General features: G+C 40.9%; 1 protein-coding gene across 3 annotated transcripts in view; it reads left to right on the top strand.

Annotated features, from left to right (window-relative positions):
* The window catches only part of CDH23 (cadherin related 23), a 1,872,161-nt gene that overhangs the window by 736,944 nt on the left and 1,107,843 nt on the right, over positions 1–27,374 (top strand). For all 3 annotated transcript variants that reach the window (XM_075348968.1, XM_075348971.1, XM_075348969.1), the window contains exon 9: positions 19,603–19,681. In XM_075348968.1, coding sequence (XP_075205083.1) covers positions 19,603–19,681 — 79 coding nt within the window. The remainder of the gene's footprint in view (positions 1–19,602; positions 19,682–27,374) is intronic.

The following is a 27,374-nucleotide window of genomic DNA, read 5'->3' as shown; positions in this document are numbered from 1 at the left end:
CAAAGATGTTCAGTGGTGCCTGAGATTGAGTGCATTTTACTGTCATCCTTATATTGAAGAGTCCATGCAAAGTATAACCGCGGTATGGAGCATATTTTGAAATATTTAGTATTTTATGGCTGACACGTATCTGATCTTTTATATAAGAAAAATCATTCTACCCATACTGTGAATCCTGACCTTGCATAAAATGAATCTAGATACAGTTGAAATCCCTCAAGGCTATTATTTGAGTACTTAGCAGAAGTGCTAATAATATTTAATTAGCAACTGCGGGTACCTTCGAGTTTAATTGTTCACCTCCAAGCAATGTCTCCAGATGAAGGGAAGTGGATACATTAAGAGTATAGTGAGACACACTCATTGAGAAGTACAGTATAATACTGTGACTTTTACTTAATAGAGATTCTTTTTATCTTTCTTTTTTTTAAGACAGAGTATAACCTCATTTAACATATGCCCCTGCTAATTCAGAGAACTAGCTTCACTGAGTTTCTCACACGCACATACATATTTAAAGGTTTTTTGAGGATAGTTTCTGTAAGTGGATTTGTTTCTAACTACTGCAGAAGGCAAGAAATGTCTCTTATTACATGTAGACTATGAGATATTTTTGTACTCCGCGTGGTGGTGAGGCGGCAGCTCCGCGCGGTGGTGAGGCGGCAGCTCCGCGCGGTGGTAAGGCGGCAGCTCCACGTGGTGGTAAGGCAGCAGCTGTGGTGGTGGTCGTGAAGCAGTGAGGTCATTGAAGATTATAGGCATTTCTGAACAGATGAGTTTTCAAGTTATGTTTGAAGCTTGCATTATACCTAAGAATATAATATGCAACCTCCCATCCTCATTTGTTTTTGCATACCTTATACCATATCTTTGCATAACTTGTCCATGAGTCTTTTTAAATCCAATGGTCTAATTGATTAATTGTTTGCAGCTAAAACAGCTTACACTATACTGGAACGACTTTCTACAAGATTTTGGAATGAGTCTGTGGGAATTTTTGGTCATTCATCCGGAAATACATTTGTGACTGCAGATTGCACAGACCTACAGGAGGTGCATACATAGGCTGCCTGTCACTATCTTAGTTCACAATATGAATCCACAAGGCTGGATATGGATATACCTTATTCTCCTCCTTTCTAGCAGACAGATGAAGCCATATGCCTGAACAATCCCTTTGAAATATTAAGGATCCTTATTGTAACCCCTATGATATTGGAGTCGCCATATAGCGTGGTTATCTTACGCCTTCATATATTGAATGCTATAAACACCACCACGTTAATGTCTCCTTAGGTCCACACATAATTTTGTGACACTCCGCTGATCCATTCATTTATCTCAGCCTGGGATCCTGTCTGTGCACAGGTCTTCACACTGCTTATCCGTAGCCCCCCATTGGTCCAATGCTGCTAGCTTGGAATCCTGCTTAAGTACAGGGTAACATACTCTGACTGTGTCATTTATGCGCCAGATTTCTCCCCCCTCAATCAATAAACCCTGAAATTTACACACAATATACCCAACTCTACCATGGTTAGAGGTTATACAGTCTTTCTCACATCCCATTCTTCATGTGAATACCCTACATTCACTTTATGTTTATAGATAACAAATCCTTGATGAAGGCTAAATTGTAGGTCGAAACGTTGGATTGAATTATGGACTGTATTTGTATTTTGTAACATTCTCACATTAAAGCATCACCAAAGAAAGCAACTCTCCAGTTTTTTTTCTACCTCCACGTTTATATTTGGTGTGCCAGAGTTAAAGGTGCTTTATACGCTGCGACATCGCTAGCGATCTCGTTAGCAATGTCACACGCCAGATCATAGATGCGATCTGCCGAGATCGCACATGTGACCGGCGCTACAAAAACAACCTAAGAGGGAAGAGGGCCCTGCCCTTGCGGGCTTACATTCTATAGGATTTTGGTCAGGAGACAGTAGGTGGGGTGTAGGTTGGGCGGCAGTTCCACATGGTGGTGGGGCGGCAGCTCCGCACGGTGGTGGGGCGGCAGCTCCGCACGGTGGTGGGGCGGCAGCTCCGCACGGTGGTGGGGTGGCAGCTCCTTTAGAGTCTTACTACTACATTATTTTTACTCTAGAGCACCCACTTTCAGGTGGTCGAGCCAGACTTTACTCTTTCTTTCTCCTAAATGGTAACCAAATTCCAAAACTGCCCTGCTGCACACTAGATGCATTCCTACATTGTCATAGAGCTTGGCATCCTAATAAGTAGAATTGGTGCTCCTGAATACTGTTGGCTAGCTTTAATATGCTCTAATAGGTCCTAGTGTTACCTAGGACTAATACACCTAATGTATATGTTTGGTGGAGGATGATTAATACTAAGTCATTGTTTTTTGCGGGTTGGCTTAGGCCCCTTAGTTCGATTTGAAGGGAAATCTTAAAGTGGTAAAATTAAAATTGATTTTAATCCTAAATGCCTATCCATTGGATGTCATAATTAGACAATAATGAAATATTCGGGTTTGGATTATTTGAGCCAAATTAATATTATTTGTGTATTTATCACAAATAACAAACTCAATACATGTCAAAGGGAAACTTGAATAATTTTCAGGAGGACCTTGGAAGTTGGTCTGAGAGGGTAGAAAATGCTGAAATGGATGGAAAAGTATTGAAACTTAATGGAAACAACATAGAGAAGCTGTATGGATGCATTTCTGACTTAGATGGTGGTAATAATATTGTCAGGGTAATACAGGAATTAAAGCAGGGCAGTTAGACGTACTGATTTTCCCCAAAGCTGTCATACTACTTCCGTGTCCGCTCATTAGATCTCATGCGTATGCACTGTATCCCTCACCCATCCTCTCTGCCGGCATCTGAGATTTGCTGCAGTCAGACTGCCAGTGTGCCAGCATCTGTGAATGGCTGCTCTCTCAGTAGCTGTCTGGATTCTCTAATGGAGTGCAAAAATAAATTTAAAAAACTCAGTGTCCTCCTTATATAGATACGGCACAGAGGTTCCCATGTACCCCACCTGTGACCTCAGGTAAACTCACCTTAGGTGAACTCATCGAACTCAGTGACTTCACCTCAGGTGAACTCATTGACTTCAATGAGACCTTCATTTCCTGGCTGAGAATCGCGATTTTTTTTGTCAGGAGTTGCAGATCTGATGCTGAAATTTTTACACTGAATTTCTGCACCAATTCTGCATCTTCTGTCAAAAAAAAAAAAGCATCAAAACGCTATTTGGTTTTGCCCTGATTTTTTGCGAAGAGATGCAGATTTGGTGCTGAAATTTATTCACCTAATTCCTGCACCAAATCTGCATCTTCTAGTAAAAAAATGCATCAAAATGCATTGCAGATTTGCTGCAGAAAAGTCTGCAACCAAATACTCAATGTGCGTACATCATCTAATCTGGCAATCTGGCAGCCTGTTCAACTGAGTTCACTGAGGGCAGTGGGGGAGTATGAATTGACGACTGGATTGCCAGGCTGTCAGATTTTGGGACATGGCGGCACAGCAATCTGACAGTCCGGTAGCTGTGAGTCCCAAAAACCTATGAGGAGCCTTTGGGATAGCCTTTAAGAGAGCATTTAAGTTCCCATCTGTTGGTACACCTGGAGACTTTGAATTGATTGATGTCAGTTGTCATCCGCATCATTAACTATGACCCTAATTGCCACAGCATGAGGACAATTGGGAAGAGCTGGGTAAAGTTCCAAATTTGATGCCTTTAATTGATGCACCACTTTTGGGGGTGCTGTAGGCTGATATTTTTAGGCTGGCAGGGGACAAATAACCATGGTCATTACCAACCTGATAATACTAGTCTCCACGGTCTGCTTTACCATGGTTGGTTATCAAAAATGAGAGGTACGCCACGATGTTTCTAAAAATTATTTATTTAAATAATTTAAAAAATGGCATGGGATACCCTCTGTTTTTGATAACCACCCGAGGTGAAGTAGACTGCTTGGCGTTGCAGCCTGTAGCTGTTTGGTTTACCCAAGTGTTTCATCCAATATAGGGTCTACATTGTTTTGTTGACAGTGGTTTAGACATTAATCCCTGTGTGTTATGTTATTTAGAGGGGCACACCAAATTTACACTGTTATACACATTGTACACTGACTACTTTACATTGTACCTATGTGATATCTTCAGTATTGTCCCATGAAAAGATAGAATACCATATTTACAAAATTGTGAGGGTGTGTACTCACTTTTGTAATATACTGTAGTTGCACAACCTGCACATTAAATAAAATTGCACCTTGTGGCATTATTGGACAGTTTTTTTGTTTAAATAAATAAAATTAAAAAAACTCTGTGGAGTCCTCCCTATTTTTGATAAACAGCAAAGGTAAAGCAGACAGCTGCGGACTGATATTATCAGCCTGGGAAGGTCCATGGTTATTGAGCTTTTCCCAGCTAAAAAATACCAGCCTGCAGCAACCCCTAGAGTGGCACATAACATTTTAGATACAGCTATTCTGGTGTTTCACCTCCACTCTTCCTGATTGTTCTGGTGCGGTGGCAATCAGGGTAATCGTAGTTGGGGTTAATGTTAGCTGTGTAGTGTCAGCTGTCATCATGCCCTGGTGTTAGTAATGGAGAGGCATCAATCAGACACCCCCTTTACCAACCCAGTAAGTTAAGAGAAAAAAAAACACTCAAATACTTTATTTTAAAAAAACACACCCCGACTCTAGCCCTGGTGAACCCCCCACACCCCCCAAACAGAAGCCATGCAGATCCAAAGTCGTCCACTGAATCCAACATAGTCCACTAATGGAAATCTGATAGACATAAAAAGTAATTAAGACAAAATACTACCCCTTGCTCAAAAATGTATTAAAAAAATAATCCCCGCAGCTCTGATATAGTCCATGGCACTGCCCTGATATCCTTGGATTCTGTAATACAACCTATGGAGCCACGCTCAGATAATGACACTTCATACATCACTCCTGGTCAAGCTGCGCTCTATAATACCTGGTGATTGTGACGAGTGGTGATGATGTCAGTAACATTACCACTCATCACCTCACTTGCTGGGTCATACAGAGGGTAGCGCAAGAGCTGGAATGTCTCATGAGCAGTTACGTTAATGAGTTACTGATGTGTAATTTTTTAAGAACATAGAGGAAATTATGGTCTGCTTTGAAGTTCAGCATCTGTTGCCGGGTTTCACAGGAGTAGCAAGATGGCATCCATGGTAATCCATCAGTGAGCAATACATTTAAATGCTACAGTTAGAGATTGGCAGCAGCATCTGAATGGTTAACAGCAGCGATTTCAACTTAGCTTTCATACATGGAGAGAGCTGGGCTAGGCACAGATGTGTCAATGGGTTAAAATACGAACTTGCTGGAATTCTTGTGCAAGTCTTGTTATAGTGTTTGAGCCTATTTATCTGGTATATTGTGGATTGATTTCATGGACTTTACGCACCTTATTTTGCTTGGCTTGATTCATTTACACTTCTCTCTCCACTGAATGATTTTACACTGATGATCGGAAATGAGTTGCAGAAACGCTATCTATAGCTTACTGAAGAAAGTATAACTCCTTTCAGACACGGCAGTAGATGTAGTGAATCCGCTTTTTGCTGGATACTGTTTTCATTTAAAATGTACAGCGCAGTCGTCTGCCACTTATCATTCTAAACTGCGCTCCTATGTTTGACAGGTGACCAGCATGCTGTCAGATAGAGCGACGCCTTCACCTAGTCTTTTAAATAGAGAAATAGTCTCTTTGAAGGATTTGAGCTCATATCTCTCCTTCTGGAACAGTGAATTAAAGTACAATAAATTCTTGGGATGGAACCCTGAATCTTGATCATTCTCTCTTGTCTTCTATCCATTCATCCAAGCTTCTTCTTTTGGCTATAATTACTTTTCTCAATTGCAGAGGAAGGCTTGGGGAAAGCCATCACATTCATGATTTACAAGGTCTCTTACAGATACCAGATCCAGCAACTCTGAACTGCACAAAGGTCACTGACCGGGGATTTATGGATAAAGCTTTTGGAATGAAGAATGAAGGATATATTCTGAACACTCCATTGGGGAGATCATAGCAATGAACAACAAGTTGGCAATGGTGCATGAATTTATTTAAGACTTCAACCAGAACTTCCCATTTTGACTTTATACATTAAAATTGATATTCCTGTTATACATTTTAATGAGAAAAGAGTTTTACACCACAATTTCTTTTTGCAGTAGTATCAGTACCATTTTCCTTTAGGAAAAAAAGCTGTCTATGACCCCTTCACACATCTGTGAAAAAACGTTTGTGTTTTGCATGGCCTTGTTGAAGGTGCATATGGCCCATCCGTGTGCCGTGATTTTGAATTTGCTGCAAGTGTGTTCTATCTGTGATAGCACATGGAGAGCAGGAACTTGTTACTCACCTGTCCCTGGTGCTGATATCTCCAGCGCTGCTGCTTCCAGGTCCACGGTGCAGTGACTATGCATAAGCATAATGAGCAGGCCTTGAAGCAAGTGACAGTCATTCCAATGACAGCAGCGCTGGAGACAAGTGAGTACAGAAAATCATTTTATTTCAAAGACACGTGTTTTCTCTGATATGTGTCACATTAGTGTGTGGTCCGTGTGTCAGTGTTGCTGGAGAAAAATTGATTTGACTCCGTGCGGAACACTCGGACACAAGTGTGTGCTACACGGACATACGTCCATAAAAAAAACACTGATGTGTGCACAGGCCCATTGATTTTAATGGGTCAGCATATGTCCTTTTCTTCAGTATGTATGAAAATGGACGTCATATGTACCGGAATCACTGACGTGTGAAGGGGGCCTATGAGAGTGAAAAGAGAGAATTTCTTACATGTTGTAGTAGAATGTTTATTGTCTAAGTATGTCACTCAGCTAAGGTGTAGAGGTGTTTTTCTATTTTCTTCTTAGCAAGATGCCAATAAGACATAACCACTTATTGTTCATAATGTTTGAATAGAATGGCTCTAAATGGATAAAATAAAAAGCAAATGGAGAGCATTTGTTAGAATATGATTGATTAAAAAGAACAGTCTGGTATAAGGTACCAACTCACTGTAATCATCTTTGTAGATATCCAGTGGGAAAAATTCTAAGAAATCTTTTAAACTAGTATCAAAGCTGCATGTAGTTAAAGAATGGTTTGAAAAGGTTTCACATCTTAGGTAATATCATGCTTTAGATATACATTGTGTGCACAATTACACTGTTCTGCAGCCAAATGATTCAGAGACAAAATCAGTTGAACATAACTAATTTTGTGATGCTGAAGACGAATATGATACCTAAATTTGCTGATTGGCTCTAATTTTCAAGATCCAGAGGATCAATCTCAGCTGAACCATACCTTGTAGCACAAAGTGAACTGAACGATCTTGTTAGAGGTTTAGATCTGCCAAGGAATCTCTTATGTTCCAGGCTATAGTAGTGGAATCTCATAACGGGCAATGTTCGGATTTCTTAGTTCTGCAACCGTGGTAAAGATTTTGTTCAATATGGAGGGCAACCTTGTGGTATGCAACAACATCAACAGTTTAATGGAAACTCTGAACATAAGTCATAATCCAGAGGAATGGAGGCTCTCCATTGATTCGTCCAAAACAAACCTAAAAGCCGTCTTGCTGTATAATGGCAATGTGCAACTTTCAATTCCAGTTAGTTCTACAGTCAACATGAGTGAAAGCTATGACCACAAAAAACAGCTGTTGGGTGCATGAACTATGACCACCATTTGTAGCCCCTCTGTGGTGACTTAAAGGATGTTGCCCTCTTACTTGGTCTCCAGGGTGGGTACACTAAATACTGCTGTTTTTTTCTGTTTAAGTGGGATAGTTGTGCAAGAGAATATCACTACATTAAAAGAGACTGTCCTCTCCGACATTCACTTCAGCCAGTGAGTAAAAATGTCTTGCATCCAGCACTTGTTGACCCACATGAGGTTTTGTGACCACCAGTGCATATCAAGTTGGGCCTAATGAAGAACTTTGTAAAGGAAATGGATAAAAATGCAAAGCATTCAAGTATCTCACTGATACATTTCCAAGAATGCGTAATGCAAAGATAAAGGAAGGAGTATTTATTGGACTTTAGAATCTTAAGCTTCTTTAACATGAGGAGATTCACTATTTGTTGCACGGCAAGAAAAAGGCTGCATGGGTAGCATTTGCATTTATGGTAACTATTTTTTTGGGGAAACTCAAAAGCTGTTAGCTATAAAGAGTTGATTGAAAATCTCTTCAAAACATATAAGGATCTTGGCTGTAACATGTCCCTAAAGATTAATTTCTTACATTTGGATGTAGACTTTTCCAACAAACTGTGGAGCAAGGAACGGCAAGCACGGTGAGAGATTTCACCAAGATATTGTGGCTATGGAGAAAAGAGACCAAGGAAAGTGGAATCCATTAATGTTTGTAGATTACTGTTGGAGAATTGTAAGAGATGATCCAATCCAGGAGTACGAGAAATAAGCAAAACAAAGTTGTCACTGATTGAGAACCAAATTTTGTAGTGTAATTTCTGCAATTGTTTATAATTACGTTGTCACATGGAGTTTTACATAAACTTTGCCGACTGTCATAGTGGCATTAGACGTTATTCAGATTGCAGATTCTGACACTTCGCTCTATGGTTTCTCTGATGTGTGAGATCCACACAAGCAGACTTGGACATCGACATCGGCTGTGTGCTGCTTTATAGGCAGGCTAGGAAGAGTTAATCTCTGCTGATCTGCTTGCTCTTTTGGCACATATTGTGAGGATGCCTATCCCATCTGCTCCCCTCCTATTTATTCTGGTTGAAATCTTACACTCATGCCAGCTATAGTTTATTCTATCTTAGTCTGTGAGGTGTGGTGTTCCAAACTTACTGGTGAAAGTTGGGCTTTTTGCTTGGGGACGTTCTAAGGTTTACCCCTGTTGTTTTGTAGCTTCCCTCCTGCTCTTGTTTTTCTTCTTGAACCTCTTATTGTCTGTACCTTTGCATTTGCATGCTGTTTGACAGAGTTTTAGTTTTTCCTTGTCTGTCTTTAGCTGTGGGTTTCATCACACTCCTGACCGACAGGAAAAGGGGGAGGGGGAATCAGATCAGGACTTGTCAGGAGCCGGGCCAGGAAGGAAACTAAGGCCTCTCCAACTTTAAGAGTAGATTAAGAATAGCACAGGGCCCCCTAGCATAAGAGACATGTTTAACGTATTTAAATTTTTGCTAAGTATCCTCTCAATAAATATCAGAAAATTATCATAACAGAATATTCTGCATCTTTATATTTGCAAAAATAATAATTTTTCAAGGTACTGAAACTTTTATGCATTAATTATTTGCATCAATAAAAGGAAAACTCTTTGATATCATAGAAACAAGAGCCAGCTAAAAATTTTCATTGTCAGATTTGAATTCAGGAGTAGAGATGAGCAAACCTGAGGTTCGGTGTTCGTACCGAACACAGACTTTACAAAAACACAAAGTTTGAGTTCAGAGATCAAGTGCTTTACATATGCAATCCACTCACACAGCCATCACTGTGCTCAGGTATACTCGGTGGAGGTGGAAGAAGGGTGTGGGATTGATTTATAGGCACACTTTGGATCCTCTTATACTTGTGAATAACTATTTCATCAGTAGTGTTTACCTAAGCATGGTGATCAACCTAAGTTCATCGTTAAATGACAAATGTTTACCCTATGGCAGAAGGACACTTTGAGCAAAACAATGTATAATATCACAAGCATCTTATTTTCATGGATTGGTTCCATGAATATAACATTGATTTTTCTTTTCTTCCCCTGCCATCAGAGTTCCAGATCATAAGTCTTTGAAGCATAATGTCATACTAAGTCCCAAGGGCCATATATGGCCCAGTGTAAGTATATCTGACTTGCAAGAAAATACCAAATGTGTACTAGAGTTGTCCTACCGGTAGACAGTGCATTTACTGTTAATACTACAAATCCCACCTTTCTGGTTACTGCAAGGCTGTTTATAACATACCCCGTTGTAACGTACTTCCCAGCTATGACGCACTTCCTGACCGGCGTTCACCTGAGCCTGAGTTCCATCCTCTTCTCCATATATCAACGTGGACTCCCCTTGTGCTCACCTATATGTCCCAATTTGCATAGCACTTAAGTTACTACCCCCTTTCTTCTCCACAAACTGGACATCAGTTTGTTATTGAGCCGGTAAACTCATGCCATGTTATCCATTCCCTATCTATTGAGATGTTACCCTTTTTGTTCACTCCATGCCATCTTGACTCTGTAAATATTATTGTTTCAGTACTGTTTTTGTACCATATTTTTGGTATTCTAAGAGGCACTTTTTTCCCCAAAACTGAGGGTAAAAAGGGGGTGCTTCTTACAATCTGGATATGTCTTACCGAGGTAGCGGTGGTGGATTGGGGTCATAGGAGGCAGGGTTGGCAATACTGAGGGCTCGGAGGAGCAGTGGAGCAGCTCAGGAGGGTCACAGGATGGGGTGTCTAAGTGACGGGTGCATTGATCTAGCTGCGGGCTCCATTGAATTTTCCACGGTTGACAGAATGGACTTCAAGAAAATGGCCGTGAAGGCAAGGCATGCGCAGTTTGATGCTCTGGACTTAAAAAAAAATTGTATCGGAGTTCTATCTGTGCACACGCCATCTCCACATTCATTTTCTTGAAGTCCATCTCGTCAACCGCGGGTGATTCAACGAAGCCCACAGTCAGATCAATGGCACCCGCCGCTTTGACAACCGTCCTGGGACCCTCCTAAGTCGACTGTAGTGACAATCCCTTCAGCACTGCAGCAGATCAGTGGCACCCACCGCTGAGCCTGCAGTATTGCCGACCCTCCTGAGTTGCAACACCCCTGCCGCATCGCTGATCCTGCCTCATGAGACCTTGATGATTCGCTCCACCACCGCCGCGCCCCACTTGTAAGCATTAGGATTAAAACGCACTAGGATTATAACACAGACCCTTATTTTAACATTAAAATGTATTTTTTCCTATTTTCCTCATCTAAAGTTGGGGTGCATCTTATAATCTGGTGAGTCTTAGAAAACGAAAAATACGCTACTTTTGAAGTTCTCTACCTCCTTATATTTCCTTCAATTTATGTCACCACACTCTTTGCATTCCTATGTGTACTGATATCTGCCATCCCTATAACACTAAATTCATCTGCATTATTGGGGTTCTCTCTACTTTAGGTAGATCTCTCTGATCCATTCTCTCCCCACGTCACCCCAATCTAATCTCCTAGTGCACTGACACCTCCAAATGGAGTTGCTTGAACTCCAGTGTTGTGACACGCTGAAGTCAACAACTGATGCTGTTGGAGTGCCCAGTTTCCATGTTACATCCCTAACAAAATGCCCCAGCTCCATACCCAAGCTGCTCAAATGCTCTTTATGTCGGGCAGCACATACATGTGTGAGGAACTGTTCTTGATGGAGTTGAACAAAACATCACATAGGAGTTGTCTCACTCAATCCTGAGGATTTTGACAGCACAAAGTCTGACCCCAAACATTGATGAACAAGCATCCAAGCAGAGATGCCAGGTATCTGACTTGGACCAGTGGGTACAGAGTAGACAAAAGTGTAGCAAACTAAGCTTGAATGAATGTTTTTTTCCTTGCTACTCTAATCCATGGCCTTGAATGGTTGGATTTTTAGTGACGAAAATAATTATTATTGTTAGCTTGTGAAATTGAACTTAGAGGACTACAAACAGAGAAAGATGCATAAGATGTTTATTTAACATTTTATTTAAGAAATGAATTCCACAAATGGGTCTTTTATTTGACATTTGATTTCACAAGTGTTTATAGTATTAAGCTTTGCTTACTCCAGATTCAATGGTTAAGCAAAACTTAAAGAGGTATTCCCATCTCCAAGATCTTATTCCAACATGTAGAAGGTGTAATATTAATAATATTAGCAAATACCTCCAATTAGAAATGTAGTATTGTTCTCCTGATATAGCCATGTCTCTTATCTCATGTGCAGGGCATTGCAGCTTAGGTATTTATGGTTACGTCCACCCATATAGTGACAGTTAGTTAGTTGCTTGTGGTCATAACTCCTGATATCTAAGTTACTGCAATGCCCTGCATATAAGTTAAGAGAAATGACTATTTCAGGAAAACTATACTACATTTCTAATTGGAGGTATTGGCTAATATTATTATTATTAGACCTACTGCATATTGGGATAAGATCTTGGAGATGGGAATACTATTTTAAGTTTGTTTCCATACAAAAAAGTGCATCATTATATTTGATTAGAAGGAAATCTTCAATTGTAGACATTTTTTTCAATAAATATCAAGATTGGCCCTCAACTTTGTCCAAGTTTTTAATTTTGGCCCTTTGTGTATTTGAGTTTGACATCCCTGCCTTAGAGCAGCTCTAGTACAAGGAAGAGTGCGCTGTTTAGAGCATGTCGATGCCTCCATCTATTTTTGTGGGAACTCTCTCTATAAAACTCTCCTATTCCTGTATAATACTAATAATTAGTGGAATCTATGCCATGATTCATTACCCAATGTTTCTAAAAGCTCAAGGAGGTTCACTATGCTTCTAGATAGGTGGCCATTTAGTGTATATACATTTAATAATATTTATTAATATATTGAATTCTATATTTATCGGATGCTATAATTCTGAAGCATTGGTGAAATTAAAAGATATTTCACAATGGCCAGGTTAACTATTTGTTTCTGAAAATGAATTAAACTGACCTTTCAATTGGACGTGTGATGAACTATAGCTCTGGATCAAAGTGACTGAAGACGGCTGTCCTTCCTGCCTTTCCTGTGATTATGCATGCAGATTCTAAGCATGACATTTACTCTAGCGGGGGAAAAAAAAATCTGAATGTTCGTTTCACAGCTCTATGTAAAGCTAGGAAAGCAAAGGAGAAGCAGCAATAAGTGTTTGGAACAATGCATTAATTAACATTTTGTTTCCCTCATGGTGTAGTTTGTGAATAAGCACTAAAGTTATTCAGCAATTTTATATGTAAAGAAGGTGACAAAATATTTTATTTCCTCAGTGACAAAATGTCTCTTATTGTAATTAGAAGAGCAGTCACATTTAGTGTAGTCTGGGAGCCAGGCTTTTCACCAAAATCTAACTTTTATGAAAAAGAACTACCGTATTTACTGCTACTTTAAAATAGATGGGGTTACAGAAATGGAATAGTGCTATACAGTCAGGGCCAGACATATTTGGACAGTGACACAAGTTTTGTTATTTTAGCTGTTTACAAAAACATGTTCAGAAATACAATTATATATATAATATGGGCTGAAAGTGCACACTCCCAGCTGCAATATGAGAGTTTTCACATCCAAATCGGAGAAAGGGTTTAGGAATCATAGCTCTGTAATGCATAGCCTCCTCTTTTTCAAGGGACCAAAAGTAATTGGACAAGGGACTCTAAGGGCTGCAATTAACTCTGAAGGCGTCTCCCTCGTTAACCTGTAATCAATGAAGTAGTTAAAAGGTCTGGGGTTGATTACAGGTGTGTGGTTTTGCATTTGGAAGCTGTTGCTGTGACCAGACAACATGCGGTCTAAGGAACTCTCAATTGAGGTGAAGCAGAACATCCTGAGGCTGAAAAAAAAGAAAACATCCATCAGAGAGATAGCAGACATGCCTTGAGTAGCAAAATCAACAGTCGGGTACATTCTGAGAAAAAAGGAATTGACTGGTGAGCTTGGGAACTCAAAAAGGCCTGGGCGTCCACGGATGACAACAGTGGTGGATGATCGCCGCATACTTTCTTTGGTGAAGAAGAACCCGTTCACAACATCAACTGAAGTCCAGAACACTCTCAGTGACGTAGGTGTATCTGTCTCTAAGTCAACAGGAAAAAGAAGACTCCATGAAAGTAAATACAAAGGGTTCACATCTAGATGCAAACCATTCATCAATTCCAAAAAATTTGCTGAAAAACACCTCATGAAGCCAGCTCAGTTCTGGAAAAGTATTCTATGGACAGATGAGACCAAGATCAACCTGTACCAGAATGATGGGAAGAAAAAAGTTTGGAGAAGAAAGGGAATGGCACATGATCCAAGGCACACCACATCCTCTGTAAAACATGGTGGAGGCAACGTGATGGCATGGGCATGCATGGCTTTCAATGGCACTGGGTCACTTGTGTTTATTGATGACATAACAGCAGACAAGAGTAGCCGGATGAATTCTGAAGTGTACCGGGATATACTTTCAGCCCAGATTCAGCCAAATGCCGCAAAGTTGATCGGACGGCGCTTCATAGTACAGATGGATAATGACCCCAAGCATACAGCCAAAGCTACCCAGGAGTTCATGAGTGCAAAAAAGTGGAACATTCTGCAATGGCCAAGTCAATCACCAGATCTTAACCCAATTGAGCATGCATTTCACTTGCTCAAATCCAGACTTAAGACGGAAAGACCCACAAACAAGCAAGACCTGAAGGCTGCGGCTGTAAAGGCCTGGCAAAGCATTAAGAAGGAGGAAACCCAGCGTTTGGTGATGTCCATGGGTTCCAGACTTAAGGCAGTGATTGCCTCCAAAGGATTCGCAACAAAATATTGAAAATAAAAATATTTTGTTTGGGTTTGGTTTATTTGTCCAATTACTTTTGATCTCCTAAAATGTGGAGTGTTTGTAAAGAAATGTGTACAATTCCTACAATTTCTATCAGATATTTTTGTTCAAACCTTCAAATTAAACGTTACAATCTGCACTTGATTTCTGTTGTAGAGGTTTCATTTCAAATCCAATGTGGTGGCATGCAGAGCCCAACTCGCGAAAATTGTGTCACTGTCCAAATATTTCTGGACCTAACTGTATATGTGCCCATTTTAGATCTGTGTCACACACCCTATTCACTGGCCATACCCTCAGATAAGGAGATATAGTGCTTGCTCTGTATTCTAGACTCCTCTAAACTAAAGGCTCTGTCGACTTCTTTAAGAAATACAGCAGCTTGGATTTTGTAATGGAATAATGTTTAGCAGGTGCTCTGTCTTTTATTTTAATTATTCAGAATGGAATTTGTGCTGCAAAGTTTCAATACTGTACCTGTCCTTTCACTCGGTTAAAATTAAATAAATAAATTATTAATAATAATAGTAATAATAAAAAAGTGTCAGCCAAGATGAAGCTGACAGCTGGGATCTGGTTAATACCATGGATATAAGGCCCTCCTCAGCCTAAAAATAGCAGGCTGCAGCCACCACAGAAGTGGCGCATCCATAGATTCACCAATCTTGGCTCTTTGCCTTCTTCCCATTGCCCTGGAATGTTGGAAAAAGGGTAATACATGGGGTTGATGCCAGCTGTGAATTGACAGCTGGCATCAAGTCTTGGTAGTAGTAATAGGTGGGCATCTAGCAGATGCCTCCATTACTAATCCATAAGTTGTAAATAGTAAAAAAAGAATATAATAAAATTCCCCAAGACTAACCATCATTCACCAATATTTTTAAAAAAATAAAATTCATTAATTCATTAAGTTCCTCCTTAATCCACAAGGAGGTCCCACGACGAACCTCAAAAGACATAAGAAGAGAGACTTGTTTAACAAAAAAGACAAGAGACACCCTCATTCACCAATTTATGACCCCTGAAATCCCTGATCGGTGCAATCCATATTGATTTTGAGGTCCCACATCATTCTCAGACTCACTGTCCTAGCCTATGAAAAACAGGACATTCCCTATGGGTGCGCACACCCCCGATGCGCGGTGTAAAAACCACAGAAGTGAACTGTCACTATCCATTGGCTCACCTGTCCTGAACTGGAAGATGACGTTCTTTTTTGTGAATATGTAGTTTGAAAGCAGGAGCAGGGAAATAAAGATTTCCCCATTTCTTGTAATCTACTGATGTCTTCTTTTAATCTATCTTGCTTTCCATTGAGAAAAATAAACAAAAAAAAGAAAAGTGAACAGCAAGTTAACCCTTTCCCACCATGGTCAAATTTCTGGTTTTATGCTTTGCGTTTTCCTCCTCTTTTTTCCAAAAAACATAACTTTTTATTTTTCCAACAACACAGCCATACAAAAGCTTATTTCTTGTAGGATGAGTTATAGATTTAAATGACATCATTAATTTTAACATACATTGTCCTGAAAAGTAGGAAAACACTGGTGTAGAATAAATGTTACAAAACACAGTTCCTCTGTTGTTTTTTGAGCTATGATCTTATATTTTGTGATTCAAACTACCTGGCAAAATTATTCTCTGGGAGAATATAATTATAAAATAACAAGCTTGTGAAAAAAGTTTTTAGAAATTTGTAAAAATAAATAAAATTGGATTGTGTCACCTTTTTTTGAGCTCAGTCATTTTTTTATCTTTCCATTGATAAGCTTTGTTGTGGCACTTTCTGAATGTACAAAAATACTGTGCATATTATTTATCTTAGGAGATCAAGTTCTCAGAAAGAAGTGGAATATCAAAGCTTTTGGCTGACCATAAAAAACCTAGAAGAGTATGGCCACGTGCACACATTGTGGATTTGGGGAGGTTTTTTTACCTCAGTTTTTATAAGTAGACATGAGCGATTCTGATCAGTAAAAATCAGAAAATGTTAAAATCGTTTGATCTTTAGGCGGATCGGATCGAGATCGGACATCCGAACATTTACCACAAAAGCCAAGCATTGGTAAATGTTCAGATGGCAAAAACCTTCCTCTCCCTGCCCATCACAGCCATGTCAAGTATTGGCATGGCTGTGATTGGCCACTCTAAAAAAAAAAGAAGCAAAAGAGTTAAACCAATATATACTTACTGACTCTCCTCGTGGCTGCAGTGCTACTTCCAGGGCTGATAAATATCCCTCATAGATATTCACTGTTTTCTCCAGCCACCAACATCTTTGATTGGCTGCAGTCAGACCCTGACCCCAGAGAGCGTCTGTGATTGGTTGGAATCGCAGACCGCTGTATGCGGGTTTCTATCGTAGTTAGGTATAAAATAAATTAAACAATTGGCGTGTGGTCGAACCATCTATTGATACCAGCACAGATAAAGCCACGGCTACAGGCTGCAGCCCTCAGCTGTGTGCTTATCTTGGTTGTGCATCAAATTAAGAGGACCTGCGTGCGGCCTTTTTTTTAAATTATTTAAATAAGTAATTAAAAAAAATAACAGCATGCGGTCCCCCCTAATTTTGATATCCAGCCAAGATAAAGCCCAAAAACTGGGGGTGGGTATTCTAAGGCTGGGGAGACTCAGGGTTATTGAGCCTCCCCAGCCTATAAATAGAAACCTGCAGCTTCCCAGGAGTATGCAGCATCCATTAGATGTCACAGTTGTAACAAAAAAAATGCATTTTTTTGACAGGAGATACAGATCTGTGAACTCAGTGAGAGTTCATTGAGGTCCCCTGAAGTCAGGTTACCTGCAGTCAAAGGTGGAAGGCTGGTAAACTCTAGCCGTGACTACAAATAACTGGATTGATGTCACTGGTCACAGCTGAGGCTCAGTCTCTGCCTGAAATTACAGTGTGTAGACATGTTTTATTGCCACATGCTGTTATTTCAGATGTAACAGAGCTGCGATCGTCATGGGACCTCATAATGTAAATTATTTCGGACCTGGCTTTTTTACAGGTTAATAAAGTGGGGAAAGGGAGTTTTTTGTATTTTATTTCAAATAAAGGATTTTTCTGTGTGTTTGTCTTTATTTCTTTTCACTTATAGGATTAGGAATGGGCGGTCTCATAGACCACTATCCATCACTAATTCAGAGATTAGTGGCAGCTGTGAGCTGACATTAACCCCTTATTACCCCGATTGCCACTTCACCAGGGCAATCGGAAAGAGTCGGGTAAAGTGCAGAGATGACTGCATCTAATGGATGTGGCAATCCTAGGCGGCTGCAGGCTGCTTTTTTAGGCTGGGTGGGATTTTTTTAAATTATTTATTTAAATATTTTTTTTTTAAAAAAAGCTGCATTCGGTTCCTCTTAGTTTGATACACAGCCAAAAAAAGTGCACGACTGAGGGTTGTAGCCTATAGCCATGTCTTTATCTGTGCTGGAACCAATGCAGTAGCACCCTACAACATTTAAAAAAAATATATTATTTATTTATTTTACACTATTATAACTACACAGACAGCGTTTGTGATTCCACTGTCTCAAAGGGTGGGGGTGTGGTCCAACGGCAACCAATTAGAGATGATGGTAAAAGGGAAAAGCAGTGAATATGGATGAGGAATAATTATTGGCCCCAGAAGTAGCACTGCAGCCATGGGGAGACTCAGTAAGTATGTACTGCTTTAACCCATTTTTATTTACTTTCTTTTACAGCCCCCTACACCATTTTACAACACATCACTTTTGCCTCCCATTGAATTTTATGGGTTCAACTAGGAACAACAATCGGTTAGGAACGCCTAGGATTGCTCATCTCTATTTCTAAAGGGGGCTTTAAACGCAGAGACATCGCTAGCGATGTCGCTCGTCAAAGCACCCGCCACTGTCGTTTATGTGTCATGGGCAAATCGCTGCCCATGGTGCACAATATCGCTAGGAGACGTCACATGTACTTACCTTCCTAGCGACGTCGCTGTAACGTCGCACGAACTGCACCCTTAGAAAAGAGGCTGTTCGCCGGCCAACGAACAGCCTCTTTTCTAAGAGGGCAGTTTGTGTGGCGTCACAGCGACATCACAAAAGGCGTCCAATTGAAACGGAGGGGCGGAGAGCAGCCGCATTGGAGTCACGCCCACCTCATTGCCAAAGGACGCAAGTACGGTGCTGTTAGTCGTTCCTGGGGTGTCACACGTAGTGATGTGTGCTGCCTCAGGAACAATGAACAACCTGCGTCCTGAACCAGCAACGACATTTGGGAAATGGACGACGAGTCAACAAACAACGATTTGGTGAGTATTTCAAATCATTAGCGGTCGCTCGTACATGTCACACGCAACGACTTTGCTAACGAGGCCGGATGTGCGTCACGAATTCTGTGACCCCAACGACATCTCGTTAGCGATGTCATTGCATGTAACAGGGCCTTGAGCCAAAAACAGGAGTGGAACAATAAGAGGAATAGAATAATAGAAACATGTGCACCACTTAAGCATTTTTTCTACTCCTGTTTTTGGCAAATACTGAACTAAAAAACTCACCAAATACTCAATGTGTGCGCGTTGCCTAAGCAGTTGATCCTGCTGCATCTCTACAACAAAATACAAACATCTAAAAAAAAGTTTACCCATTCTGACCCTAAATTGTATAGACTGCCATAGGTTGGAGTTTTTAACAGCGCAAATCTACTTTACATCAATTTGAGCCTCACCATTTTTAATTACTAACAACAGATGTTGTCAAATGCAAAACAGAAACAAAAGCAAAGAGAACACCATATGTAAAAGCACCATACAGTCTTTATTTTAGGCAAGTGTACATTGATCTACAAATTACAGGCAACAACACAGTAAAAGCAAAGTTTCAAGTGTGTGCTCAAATTTGATTTATTTGTCTAGAATTGTGAAATGTAAAGTCAGAAGTGGTGAAGCTATAGATATCTGCTGAGGAAATGCATATTGATTAAAGGAATATCATTACCTGCTGTTCAATGTTTATTGTTTTTTTCTTTCTAAAGGGGACAACGATACGGATGATAACAGCAATTGATCAAGATAGGGGTCGTCCTAGAGGAATTGGATACACTATTGTTTCAGGTACGAATGACATTTGATGTCCACTGTAATTTTATATAGTTGATCAATTTTACTTTATTCATTTTATTGATACAAATAACAACATATAGTTACTCTTTTTTACTATTCAAAATAGATAACTAACCCATGACTCTTATTTTTATAATTATCTTTTCATACCATAGGTATCGTGTATTCTATCTTATAGAACACATGACATTAAGGAGTTCTCCACCTAAATGATAAAAATGTAACACGGGAGCAATGCTGTTAAAAAATTAAAAAAGGCATATTGAGCCCCTCAGTCTGATCCATGCTTCAGTGGTGCTGCACTGGTGGTCTCTGCTGGGCTGGGAGTGATGATATCATTGACTCTGACTGACCTGACTGATGTTGCCGCTGTTTACTTGGATGACCAAAAGGTGATCAGTAATGTCACTGCTAACACCAGCACTGGGAGTAGAATACTTTGTTTTACTGTTTTCATAGCAGGGTTCCTCACCGGAATGTTTATCATTTGTGTCAAGAACCCCTTTAACCCCTTCATGACCTTGAAAGTACATGTACATCCTAGAAAGGGAGTACTTTTTGGCCTAAGATGTATATATACGTCCTGGCAATCATGCAGGCACAGGCACTGTGCCCTTCGCAATCACCACTGGGACTTGGATTTCCCAACAGCCGAGCCCCACATTTCATAGTCTAAGAGGGTGCCCACACTATCCCTAGCTGTTTAACCCCCTAAATCCACAATCAATGTGATCGCAGCACTTAGGGGATTGGTAGAGGGATCACTTTCCCCTCGGATCGATGCCCTTGTGATGTATTCATGAGGGCCCAATCATCACCATGGTGATCCGCGGTCATCATGATCATTTTTGGGTCACCTGACTACAAGAAGCCTCAGGCATCATGCCTGCAACCTGATCATTGAATCTACTGACAGTGCAACTCAGACAGTTGCACTGTACTGCAATGATGAAGCATTTCAGTAAAGTGTAGCTGCAATTAGAGCACTGTAATGTAAATTACACAAGTAATGCCTTATATAGGGATTAAGTAAAAAAGTAAAAAAGAAAAAAAAGTGCAAATATTTTTTAAAAAATAAAGAACAAAAAGAAAAAAATTCCAATAAATACTTATATGTAAAAAAAAAAGCACACATATTTGCCATGGCTGCATCTGTAATAACCCTATCTATAAAACTGTCACACTAGTTAACCCTTTCAGTGGACAGAGTAAAAGTGAATACAGAAAACACATAGCAAAAACTATGTCTTTTATATCATACAGCTGACCAAAAAATGTAACAAAATTTAATCAGAAACTCATATATAAATAAAAAATGGCACCTTTGAAAACATCATCTTGTCCCACAAAAAACAAGCCACCTTACAGCTCCATCAGCAAAAAATTAAAAAAGCTATAGCTCTCAGAATCTTGCAATGCAAAACTCGATGTTTTTTCTATAAAATAGTTTTTATGGTGTGAAAGTGGCAAAACATAAAAAAAACTATATAAATGTGATATCGCTGTAATCACACTGACTCGAAGAATAAAGTTGTCTTATCACTTTTACAACACTGTGAATGGCGTGTAAAAAAACAAAAAAAAGTTCCTGAACTGCTGTTTCTTCTTGATTCTGCCTCACAAAAGCAGAATAAAAAGAGATAAAAAAATTTAAGTTGACCAAAATGGGACCAATAAAAACTCCAACTTATCCCACAGAAAACAAGCTCTCACTTGACTTTGTCTGCAAAAAAATAAAAAAATTATAACCTTCAAAACTTAGTGTTGCAAAAAAACCCTTTTTTTTGTAAAAAAGCATTTTTAGCGTAATAGTAGCCAAACCTAAACGCTATATAAATCTGGTATCGTAATCATACTGACCGGATGTAAATGGTGTAAAAAAATAAATAATGACAATTCTTGAACTGCCGTTCATTTATTTATTCTGTCTCCCAAAGATCGCAGTATGGCAATGCTCATATTTATCCTGCAATCTATGCTGAGCGCTTCCCCGGAGATTATGTGTAAATCTCTGAAAAACATGATTCAGACAAAATTCCCAACAGAAAATTCACTGTAATGAGGCAAAAGGAGTCACTTTAAACTACCATCTGGCTTTTAGTGTGGCGGTGTCCATCTTTTTACAAGTCTTTTTAGGCGTGCACAAAAGTGCGGTCATCAACAGTTTGTTCACCATTGTTCAGACATTGCTGAACAGAGGCCAAACAGAGTCTCGAGTAACTCTGCTGCCTCATTTGTGAATTAATCCATCTGGGGTTTGATCTGAGTCATGTATTTAAAAAATGTAGATGGAAACCCCATGTAAGTGCTCAGCATAGAGTAAAGAATAAATGTTCTGCGCCCCAAATTTCTCCGAAATAACATTTAAATCAACCCACAAAGCCACAAGTCCCCACTCAGGTCAGTCATCTGTTAACAGAAATATGGGGAGCTTCCATGTTACTTGTAGCACAATGGCTCTGGAAAATATTATAAAAAAGAAACAGCAAAATCTACTCTCCAAAATCCAAATGCTCCCTCCCTTCTGAGTATCACAATGTGCCTAAACCACGTGTCCACTTATTTGGCATTTCTGTAGTGAGGAGAGCCCGCTTCATTTTTTTCTCAAAGCACAAGCTGGACACATGTGCGGGCACTACAATGTATTGCGCATGACAAGGACTTATTTGCAATTTTTAATTCTGCATCATTCACTGCGTTTGACACAATAGGTATTTTATCAGAGAATAAATCAATAATTCCAAAATGTGGTCATGTCAGGTGATTTCTTCTGTTCTGGTACTTAGTGGCTCTGCAAATAGCATCCACAAACTATTCTAGGAAAATCTGTGCTCCAAAACTCAAATATTGCTCTTTCCCTCCTGAGCCGTGCAGTGCGACCAAACAGTGCTGTACAGTCACATGTGGGATATTTCCACATTCAGAAGAAACTGTATAACACATTTTGAGGCATTTTTTACCTATTCCTCTTGTACAAATTGGAAATCAGGGGTTAAAACAACATTTTAGTGGTAAAAAGGTAATTTTTTTTTGTTGGATGAATTAATTCGGGGGTGCAGTTTGTAAAATGGCGTCCATTGTGGGGGGAGTTCTGCTGTTATAGCACCTCAGGAGCTCTGTAAATCTGAGCCCAAATATGGCACTCCTACCCTTTTTCACTTTGCACTGTGCCTCAAAAGTAGTTTTTGACCACAAATTGGGTATAAGCATACTCAGAAAAATTTTTATTGTGTATTTTCTCCTGTTACCCTTGTGGATTTGAATAATTTGGAGATAAAGCAACATTTTTGTGGTTAAAAATGTAGTTTTTTATTTTCATGACTCAACGCTATAAAATTCTGTGAACCTGAGGGTTCAAGGTGTTCACCAAAAATCTAGATAAATTCCTTGTGGGGTCTAGTTTCCAAAATAAGGTCACTTCTTGGGGAGTTCCACTGTTTAGGTACCTCAGGAGCTTTGTCAATGTGACATGGCACCCAGAAACCATTCCAACTAAATCGGAACTCAAATACGGGGCTCCTTCCCTTCTTCACTTTTAACTCTGCCGCAAAAGTAGTTTTTGACCATATATGGGGTATTGGCGTACTCAGGACAAATTGTATGGTGCCTTTTCTCCTGTTACCCTTGTGAGTTTGAAAAATGTGGGGTTAAATCAACATTTTGTGGTTAAAAATGTATTTTTTCATTTTCACGGCATAACGTTGTTAAATTGAGTGAAGCCCCTGGAGGTTCAAGGTGCTCACCAAACAGCTAGATACATTTCTTGAGGGATAAGCAATGGTGAAAAAAATTCCAGCACCCAATCCTGCTCCACAAAATATTTAAAAAAAACATTTTATTTATTTGTTTAAAAAATACACAAGAAAATATAAGCACAATTTTACACATTTCAAACTGCAAGTGTCCTTAATTAAAGACCCTTGTGGTTTGAAACGCATAAGAATTGCACTTATATTTTAACATGTGTTCTTTTAAACAATTTAAATAAAATAGACTTTTAACCCCTTCACGACCGCGGGCAGTAAAATTACGTCCTATTTTAACGTGACTTAACGACCAGGGACGTAATTTTACGGCCTAAACTTCATTTGATTGCCGTGGCCATAGCAACGGCTTTCAAATGATGTCCCCTGCTGTTTCTTACAGCAGGGGACCTTTGCTTGACCCCAGGGGGGGTGGCATCGCCACCCCCCATAGGCGATCGATGTGATTGGCTGTTCAAATCGGAACCGCCAATCACATTGATCACGCTGTTTTCGGCAAAAAAAATGCCAAAAATAGTGTGATCTTGTAAAATCCAGCTAGGACCGGGGCTGCAGCAGCTCCGATCATTGGCTGGAAGCAAGCAGACACCATGGCCCCCCCCTGCAGCACTGATTGGAGCGATCGTGCTATGACGCGCAATCGCTCCAATCAGTGTGCAGTGGGGCGGTCTGATATGCCGGTGGCCGCCCTCCCCAGGCCTGAGCTGGTCTGGGGACCCTCCCCCAACATGTCTGCAGCGTGCAGCACTGGCTGGTACTAGTGGTACCACGCCACCGCTGCTGCTGCCGCTGCTGTCACGTCACGGAGCAGGAGCGGTGAGTATTGTGCTCACCTTGCAGCCCCTGCGCGCTTCCGTAATGGCCCCTGCTCATGCCCCCCTGCGATCTGCCCCCCCGACATCCCGATCTGCCCCCCCGACATCCCGAGCTGCCCCCCCGACATCCCGATCTGCCCCCCTCCATCTCTATTCTGCAGCTCCTCCGGTATCCCTCCTCCCCTGCTCTCTTGCAGCCCCTGCGCGCTCTTGGGATTTGCTCCTGCGCGCTCCCGTAATGGCCCCTGCCCGTGCCCCCCTGCGATCTGCCCCCCGCCATCCCGATCTGCCCCCCCGACATCCCGATCTGCCCCTTGACATCCCGATCTGCCCCCCGACATCCCGATCTGCCCCCAGACATCCCGATCTGCCCCCAGACATCCCGGTCTGCCCCCCGACATCCCAGTCTGCCCCCCGACATCCCAGTCTGCCCCCCGACATCCCAGTCTGCCCCCCGACATCCCAATCTGCCGGCCTCCCCCGTGATCTCTATTCTGCAGCTCCTCCGGTATCTCCCTCCTCTGCTCTCCCCCTCCCCCTCTGCTGTCCCCCTCTGCTGTCCCCGTCCCCCTCTGCTGTCCCCGTCCCCCTCTGCTGTCCCCCCGACGTCCTCTTACCTGTCTTCACCGGCCGATCACATCTGCCTCCATCTCTGGGTCCTTCTTCCTGGGTCTTCTGCTGAGCTGTCCAACTTCCTGCCTGCTGCTGTAAAGCTGTTCCTTGCCTTCTGTTCCTCCTGCTAATCCTCTGGGTACTGTGAGTATAACTTTTTTTTTTTTTCTTTTTTCCTCTATCCCCTGTCCATTTTTACACCTCATGCATCCGTGCGTCCCGCCGAGCGCTGATCAGGGATGCAGATAACGTATCTGCATCCGTGGTCAGTTTTCGGTGGGACTTTTTTTCCCGTATTCCCGACGCTTTTTGTATCGCATCTGTCCGTGCGTCCCGCCGAGTGCTGATCAGGGATGCACATAACGGATCGGCATCCCTGCTCAATTTTTGGCGTGACAAAAAGCATCGGGGATACGTAAAAAAAAGTCACACCAAAAATTGAGCAGGGATGCCGATCCGTTATGTGCATCCCTGATCAGCGCTCGGCGGGACGCACGGACTGATGCAATACAAAAAGCGTCGGGGATACGGAAAAAAAAGTATCGCATCTGTCCGTGCGTCCCGCTGAGCGCGGATCAACATCCCTGCTCAATTTTTGGCGTGACTTTTTTTTTTTCCGTATCCCCAGCGCTTTTTGTATCTCATACGACCGTGCCTCCTGCAGCGGCCGATCAGTGCACCGCGTCTGTGCGTTTGAAAAGTCAAATGGCGTTCCTTGTCTTCTGAGCCCCGCCATGCGCCCAAACAATTGATTTCCACCATATGTGAGGTATCTGCGTACTCGGGAAAAATTGCACAATACGTTTTATGGTGCATTTTTTCCTGATACCGTTGTAAAAAGAAAAAAAAAAAAGCTATCTTGTTGCTGCAAAAATTTAAAAAAAAAATGTAAAAAAAAAAATAATTTTCACGGTTCAACGTTATCAACTTTCAGTGGAGCCCCTGGGGGTACAAGGGGCTCACTAAACATCTAGATAATTTCCTTGAGGGGTCTAGTTCCAAAATGGGGTAATTTGTGGGGGAGCTCCACTGTTTAGGCACCATGGGGGGGGGGGCCTAAAAACGTGACATGGCGTCCGCTAATGATTCCAATCAATTTTGCTGTCAAATGGTGCCCTTCTCTTCTGAGCCCCGCCATGCGCCCAACAATTACTTTCCACCACATGTGAGGTATCTGCGTACTCAGGAGAAAATGGACAATACGTTTTATGGTGCATTTTTTCCTGATACCCTTGTGAAAAAAAAGCTACCTAGTTGAAGCAACAGTTTTATGGTAAAAAAAATTTTTTTTCTTTTCACGGCTCAACGTTATAAACTTCTGTGAAGCCCCCAGGTGTTCAAAGTGCTCATCAAACATCTAAAAAAAATATTTGAGGGCTCTAGTTTCCAAAATGGGGTCACTTGTGGGGGAGCTCCATTGTTTAGGCACCTCAGGGGGTCTTCAAACCCGACACTGGCGTCCGCTAATGAGTGCAGCTAATTTTGTGTTCAAAAATTCAAATGGCGCTCCTTGCCTTTCGACCTCTGCCGTGCACCCAAACAATTGATTTTTACCACATATGGGGTATCAGCGTACTCAGGAGAAAATGCACAATAAATTGTAGGGTGCACTTTCTCTTTTCTCCCTTGTAAAAATGAAAATTTTATGGCTAAAGTAACATTTTTGTGTTAAAAAGTAAAATTTTCATTTTTTCCTTCCACATTGCTTTGGTTCCTGTGACGCACCTAAAGGGTTAATAAACTTCTTGGATGTGGTTTTGAGCAGTGTGAGGGGTGCAGTTTTTAGAGTGGGGTCACTTTTGGGTATTTTCTGTCAGCTCGGCCTCTCAAAGTCACTTCAAATGTGATAAGGTCCCTAAAAAAAATATTTTGTAAATTTTGTTGGAAAAATTAGAAATTGCTGATGAACTTCGACCCCTTCTAACTTCCTAACGAAAAAAAAAATTCTTTCGAAAATTGCGCTGATGTAAAGTTGACAAGTGGGAAATGTTATTTAGTAACTATTTTGTGTGACATATTTCTCAGATTTATGGGCATAAATTTTCAAAGTTTGAAAATTGCGAAATTTTCCAAATTTTCGCACAATTTCCTAAATTTTCACAAATAAATGCAAAAAGTATCGGCCTAAATTTACCACTGACATGAAGTACAATATGTCACGAAAAAACAATGTCAGAATCGCCAGCATCCGTTGAAGCGTTCCAGAGTTATAACCTGTCAAAGTGACACTGGTCAGAATTGCAAAAAATGGCCCGGTCATTAGGGTGTTTTAGTGGCCGGGGGTGAAGGGGTTAAAGATAGTTTGTGCAGCAAAATCCACTGCTGGATTTTTTTCACCATTGCAAATATCTCTATTCCTCAGAGTGTCACTCCTGAATTTCCATGCATCTATATAGGCTCATATTACTGGCAGTGACACGATAGGCTAAAAACTTTTTTCTATGTATTTCAATTCCTTGAGGAGTCTAGTTCCCAAAATGAGATCACATGAGG

The sequence above is a fragment of the Anomaloglossus baeobatrachus genome, chromosome 5, assembly GCF_048569485.1.
Source record: "Anomaloglossus baeobatrachus isolate aAnoBae1 chromosome 5, aAnoBae1.hap1, whole genome shotgun sequence".
Taxonomy (NCBI): Eukaryota; Metazoa; Chordata; class Amphibia; order Anura; family Aromobatidae; genus Anomaloglossus; species Anomaloglossus baeobatrachus.
The sequence above is the reverse complement of the archived record's forward strand: the minus strand, read 5'-3'. Positions and strand labels throughout refer to the sequence as shown.